Source organism: Barbus barbus (assembly GCF_936440315.1).
Source record: "Barbus barbus genome assembly, chromosome: 19".
NCBI classification, from domain to species: Eukaryota; Metazoa; Chordata; class Actinopteri; order Cypriniformes; family Cyprinidae; genus Barbus; species Barbus barbus.
This window is the reverse complement of record NC_136747.1, coordinates 22,185,431-22,192,123: the sequence shown is the minus strand read 5'-3', so window position 1 is coordinate 22,192,123 and position 6,693 is coordinate 22,185,431. Positions and strand designations below refer to the sequence as shown.

General features: G+C 33.8%; 1 protein-coding gene across 1 annotated transcript; it reads left to right on the top strand.

Moving 5' to 3' along the window:
- The first annotated feature begins 1,151 nt into the window (after nucleotides 1–1,151).
- On the top strand, nucleotides 1,152–3,145 carry LOC306885219 (uncharacterized protein). Its single transcript, XM_079441613.1, has 7 exons — nucleotides 1,152–1,189; nucleotides 1,418–1,513; nucleotides 1,693–1,822; nucleotides 1,920–2,027; nucleotides 2,201–2,281; nucleotides 2,466–2,552; nucleotides 2,857–3,145. Exons 2-7 carry the CDS (start codon nucleotides 1,483–1,485, stop codon nucleotides 2,924–2,926), a joined length of 507 nt encoding a protein of 168 aa, XP_079297739.1. The 5' UTR covers nucleotides 1,152–1,189; nucleotides 1,418–1,482; the 3' UTR covers nucleotides 2,927–3,145.
- The last annotated feature ends 3,548 nt before the right edge of the window (nucleotides 3,146–6,693 follow it).

Genomic DNA, 6,693 nt, shown 5'->3' with positions numbered 1-6,693 from the left:
TGAGACGTTAATGGGTGTTGGGGTCTTTGCCATGTTTTTCTCTCCGTAAGAGCTTTATTATCTTTACACAAGACAGTAACGGATCTCGTTTACCTCTGACCAGTTCTCTGAAACCCATGAGTAATGTGCTTTTCTTCTACAGGTATATGAAGATTTACCGTGAGACAATGGCAGACGTCTGGAAGTAAGCATGTGTTCACTGAAAGTAGAGAACTCTAGTGTTGCTTTGCCAAAGTTCTGGTCAAAGATGTGTTTGTGCATTGAACATAATGACCTTACAAATCCACCATCCATGCTATGCGCCTCTCAGAGTTTGCTCATAACTTGATATATTCATGTGACTTGTTTATTAGAGAAGTGGAGTCATACTATCTTGAAGGAGCTCCTCCAGTTCTTCAGTCACTTTCTGGCTAAGGCGTATGACTTCACTACACCTTCATTTGGACTTGTTTAATGCTGTATTTAATTTATCTGTATGATCAGATTTTGTAATGAATCTGATCAAATGTGTTTATATACATTTTACAAAGTAATTTTACAGTGCAGGGTATTAAAATGTTGCATTGTGTATTTCTGGGATCAAACAGGATAGTGAAGTCCCAGCTGGTGAACACGCTTGAAGCTGGGGTGGATACTAGATTGGAAAAACAGATTTTAACCAACTTCACGAGGAGTAAGAGTTGTTTAAAACCATGCTGTTAGAGCTCAAAGCAACTAAACATGTCATTTTAACCATGCGTTGTCTCGTCCAAAGCGGGCAGATGGTTATGGATCAGATCAGACAGAAAGCCTTTGAAATTTCAATATTGGAAAGACAAAAAGAGAAGAATGATTTCCTTATATCATTATAAGGTAAAACCCTTTGTTAACTTCAATATTGTACTTAATCTGTTTAAAAGACATCTCTAAATAACTATTTTCCTTTTTATGTTTTCCTAGAACTGCATCTGATGGTTTTTTACTGGGATAAAGTTTTGGAACGCACTGAAAGCCCATCGATCCATGCAGAATACTTGGATTCAATGAAGTAAGATACAGTGCTGCACAAATGCATGAGAATAAATGAGCATTAATGAAAATCCTTGAGTTTTGTGTGTTACAGGCAATGGGCAGAGCTAACCGAATTGAAAAACTAATTTGAAAAGTATCATGTGCTTTTAGACCCAGATACAAGGCGCAGATTTTTAAAGTAAGGAAGAAAGATACTCAAAATGTGGAATTTAAACCAATACATAATTGGCTATTCTCATTTTTTTCAGACTATTAAAATGATTTCATAATTATCTTTAGAATCACTTAAACCATAATGATATAATCTGAATAACTGTTGAATTGAGTTATATTGAGTTTATTTTGAAGGTTTTACTCTGTATTGTATCATTCATCGGTCATTTATCATTCCATTTTTCTTTTCTAGTTGGACTGAACTTCATTTTGGTAAATTCTTTGAGGCCGCGGCCCAGGAATATTATAATCGTGGAAATGCAGCACTTGGTTTGGACGGATTCAACTGGTAAATCTCATTTTAAACTTCGTGTGAAACGTCACATTATTTATGGTAAATGAATATCTAACCACATATCTGACACTTCATGTTCATGCAGTTCAAATAGATATATTTAATAAACATCTGACAGAAAGTAATACCTAAAGCAATGTTAATGACTGAATTTTCTTTTGCATATTCCACAGGGCTGTTGTCAAAAGCACAGTTGTTTACTCTCTTCCTGTTTATGAAAAACTGTCTGAAGTCGGCTTTGAGATCAACTGGTTTCTTCAGCATAACTCTTATTCTTGAAGGGAACGATATATCCTCTGACAGGTAAGAAACATAAAACATCTGTGTGAAGCTCATATTTGTTTACTATGTAAATATGAATATATTAAGACTTTTTTATTTGTTCTTTTCTGTCTTGCAGACCAACCTTGTTGGAGAGCTGCATTCGTTTCATTTTGTATTTACTTACTCCAGTCACTGAAGAGGAGAAAACCGAAAGCAAAGATAACCAACTATTACTGCCTTTGCGGTAAGACAATGTAATAAAAAGCCTTCATGAAAATCATTCTGAACCAGTAAAACAGAATAAATGATCTTTATGTTGTTGATATATTTGTCTGGATTAGAAGGCTAGTGTTTTGCTCTCTTGATATAATGCATATATAATGTATTCCTCTTCAAAATCATTGTTTTTTGCTGTAGAGTAATTAGGACAATGTTCCTAGAGTTGTGGAGCATTTTTCTCAGATATTTTGATGAGACTGAATTGCAGCAAACACAGAGGTGAGAAATGTCCTTTTGTATTTTTTATATATCCACTATCCAGTGTGGTGAGGTTGTAAATCTGCTGAACTGCCTTGTTCTGAGACACTTTGTTGGCTGAAATTGAGCATGTTCTTGTGTATGATTTTTGTTCGTTTATGAGGGGAGCAATCAAACGATCAATTTGAAATGTTATTTTTTCCAGCAAATGGAATGATACGAGGAACATCATCATTAATGAGTTATTGAAAAGTAACTCATTTACTCGAAAGCAGCTTGAAGAAGCACCAAAGTAAGGAAAGATCAAGTTTTGTTTTAAGGACAAGGATTTATTTGTTCATATGGCTCTGAATCTGAAAATGTAAATAATATATAAAGGTATGTTTGAGCTTAAGTGTCGTTTTTGGTTTAAGTAATACAGTTTTGTTTACTGATCTTGTTGATGGCTTTTCATCCAACTTTTCTGTAAGATCATAATTTTCTGCATTTGAAAATCACATTTTGTGTAAATAAAAGATTGATAATAAATATCAGTTTATATTGCAAGTTCATATCAAGTACAATCAATAAGCTTTACAATATTAATTGTTCCTCAGAGCTTTGGAGAAGTCGATGGATCGCACAAACGTCATGTTTAATGATGTCTGGGACCTGCTGTTGGAGTAAACTCTCTAGATTTGAAGGCAATGTCAAGATTTCACCTGCTGGCAATAAACAGGATTATACCAGCAATGTATTAACTGTACTTAACTAAGATGCTGTTATTGCATACCTGCTTCTGAACGAATACTAGGACAATTGCATTGGTGAATGCTGAGTAAATCAAATTCCTCTCTATTTTTTCCACTGTAATGCTTTGTTTTCATTAAAAACATGATTTGCTGCATTTCTTTGGATTTGTTTTACACATTTTTATTCTCCAGCATCTTAACACATTTATTTAAAAAAGCTTAATATCAATAACATCTGGATCTGTTTTAAAGGTCCAATTAATAGATGCGGTACACTTTACAATAAGGTTCCATTTATTAACATTAGTTAACATGAACTAAGAATGAACAATACTTCTACAGCATTTATTAATCTTAGTTAATGTTAATTTCAGCATTTACTGATGCATTATTAAATTTGTTAACATTAGTTAATGTAGTGTGAACTAACATGAGTAAACAATGAATGATTGTATTTTTATTAACTAACCTTAACAAAGTTTAATAAATAGTGTAATAAATGCATTGTTCATTGTTTGTTCATGTTAGTTAATACATTAATGTTAATGGAACCTTATTCTAAAGTGTTACCATCGATGCAAATAAATATGTGTCTGTGCAATGTGTAAGAAATAATGGTAAGTTGTCATTTGTTAAAATTAATGTATTAACTAACATGAACAAACAATGAACAATGCATTTATTACAGTATTTATTCATCTTTGTTAAGATTAGTTAATAGAAATTTAGTTAAGAAAGTTAAGAAAAAAAGTTTATATATATAGATATATATATATATATATTAGGGATGTGATGAGACACTTATCCCACCAGATAAGACACAAGACTGGGTTCACGAGAACGATTTTTAGATTTTATTTTTTTTTTAAATCCTCAATAATGAAATATATAGGGGAAAAAAGTATTTTATTCAACTGAAAAACACAAGATGCAGATGTGGGTGCATTTTGAAATCAACTTGTACTTTATGAAACTAAACTTCTATTTTAATGAATTATATGCAGTAATAAACCGCATGTAAACTAGAGCTGCACGTTTCTGGATAAATTGAGAATCACAATTTTTTTAAATAAACTGCAGATCACGATTCTGAAAAAAAAAGATAAAACTAAACAAAATAACGGAATTTCCTAGTAGTTCTGACAAAATGTTCATTGCTTAAGTCTTTTAAAAATATACATTAATTTGAACAAAATAATATAAAAAGTCAGTGTCTCAGTTCATAAAGACTATTGGAATCTCCTGAATGAATGATTCAATGTCAAATACATTTTTAAACGGGTTGTCGCCAAACCCGAAATACTTTTGTTTTGATCGCTACTGTAGACAATAAGTGTTTTTATCCAAACTATAAACTTTTATCCCAGTAGGATAAAACAGTACTTCTGTTATTTACATGTCTGTGACACAGAAATAATGATGTGTGGTTGAAAAGACTGTTTGTGTTGCTCTTTCTGGATCAGCAGCAGCATAATTGCAGATGTCTTTAAGACGCTTACGATATGAAACAGGTGTTAGTGGAGCTGTTAGTGTGAGCAGCGCATGTTTTGTCGCCGCCCATATCAGTGAAGAACAGCATTCACATCGGAAGCGTGATGATGGCCGACCCTCTATTTCATTAACATGGCCAGCGACAAAACGTGCTTCTCACGCTCCACTGACTCTGGCTATGTTGAACAGACATAATAGACATAGCTGAATCGTTGTCATTCGTTGTCATATTAAAAAATATTTTGAATAAAACCAAAATCTAGGCAAAAGGCAATGTATCCACATGGATACGTTGTTTTTGTTCAAATTAAAGTGTACGTACAATGTAGAAAACATATCTGTGTGGCGCAGCTGACAGAAGAGCATACGCTGTTTGCATTCAGTGGATATTCTCCAGATTGGTGCTAGGGTGATGCGGAGGAGACGGCTTTGAATAAAGTCATTATTTTTTTTCTTTTGTGCACAAAAAATATTCTTGTAGCTTCGTAAAATTACAGTTGAACCCCTGATGTCACATGGATTATTTTAGCGATCTCTTTGCTATGTTTCTGCACCTTGATTGTGTTAGGACCCTTGCTGTCTATGGAGGGTCTGAGAGGTCTCAGATTCCATCAAAAATATCTTAATTTGTGTTCCAAAGATGAACAGAGGTCTTACGGGTTTGGAACTACATGAGGGTGAGTAATTAATGACAGAATTTTCATTTTTGGGTGAATTGTCCCTTTAATAATAAGTTTATTAAATGCAGTAAATGAATATATCAATAGATTTCACTTGTTTAGTCAACTACGAATCATCCAGATTACACCATTATGCAAGTCTAAAGCACTTTTTCCATATTGGAGAGTGTGGTTTCAACATATCACAGTTATCACTCCTAGGCACTCTTAAAGAGATAGATCACCCAAAAATTAAAAGTCTGTCATTAATTACTCACCTTCATCTTGTTCCAAATATGTAAGACCTTTGTTTATTTTCGGCATACAAGTTAAGAAATATTTGATGAAATCTGAGAGCTTTCTGAACCTGCATAGAAAGCAACACAACTGACAAGTTCAAGGCCTAGAAAGGAAATAAGGACATCATTAAAACAGTCCATCGTGGTACTGTCGTGAACGCGTGTCAAAGACTGACATGGAAGAGAAGAAATTGTTGAATAAAGTCATTATTTTTGTTTTCTTTTTGCATAAAAAGTATTCTTGTAGCTTCATAAAATTACGGTTGAACCACTGTTGTCACATGGACTATTTTAACAATATCCTTACAACCTTTCTGGGCCTTGAATGTGTCGGTTGTGCTGCTGTCTGTGGAGGGTCAGAAAGCTCTCGGATTTCATCAAAAATATCTTAATTTGTGTTCTGAAGATGAACGAAGGTCTTACAGGTTTGGAACGACGTGAGGGCGAGTAATTAATGACAGAAGTTTCAGTTTTGGGTGAACTGACCCTTTAAATCATTTAAGAGCTGAGACCTAGTTGTAGCAATTTTACCTTTATTAATCACACTTATTCTTAAGCAATGACATATTTGCTATTTTGTAATAACTATGTCTGAACTAAACTCCTTTTCCTTATCTAGTTGGGCAGATGAGTGTTTTGGTGACTTTTTTGACAATGCTGCCCTAGAATATGATCGATGGGGTAATGGGATTTTTGGAGATGAGAGATTCAATCAATCTAACTGGTTAGTATGACAGTACTTTTCATTCAGTGCACACAGTGCATAATAAATGACTGTGAATAAATAACTTTGTATGACTAATAACTGAGACCACAGACCCCAAGGCATGAGTCAAGTAAATATGCATGGATTAAAATCCATTAATCATTCATAATGCTGTTATGCTTATTGTGTGGGTATAAAAGCATATGCTGTGCCTTATGAATGTATTGCATTCCAGTTTAATAGTCTGTTTGAACATCCTCTATAGATGCATAGATGTGTGGCCATTGACTCAGCTCTTTGTTTCACAGGGTCATTATGAAGATGGCGACAGTATACCCTCTTCCAATTTATGAAAGCTTGTCTGGAAATGGCCTTGGGATGTCTGAAGTTAATGAATTTCACTGAATTAGTAGGTGAAGGCATCTTGTTCAATTTGACGTAAGAACACGTTTAATCTCACACTTGCGTGTTATATCAATCTGGGAAACTATAAATATGTTATAGATGCCATAATTAAACATTTGAGCAAACCACACCTGTACAATGA

Excerpts from the sequence above, each read along its gene's own strand:
- LOC306885219 (XM_079441613.1), top strand. The coding sequence starts at position 1,483 with ATGCAGCACTTGGTTTGGACGGATTCAACTG. Across the intron at positions 2,282-2,465 it reads GAATTGCAGCAAACACAGAG|CAAATGGAATGATACGAGGA; the intron begins GTGAGAAATGTC and ends TATTTTTTCCAG. Across the intron at positions 2,553-2,856 it reads CAGCTTGAAGAAGCACCAAA|AGCTTTGGAGAAGTCGATGG; the intron begins GTAAGGAAAGAT and ends ATTGTTCCTCAG.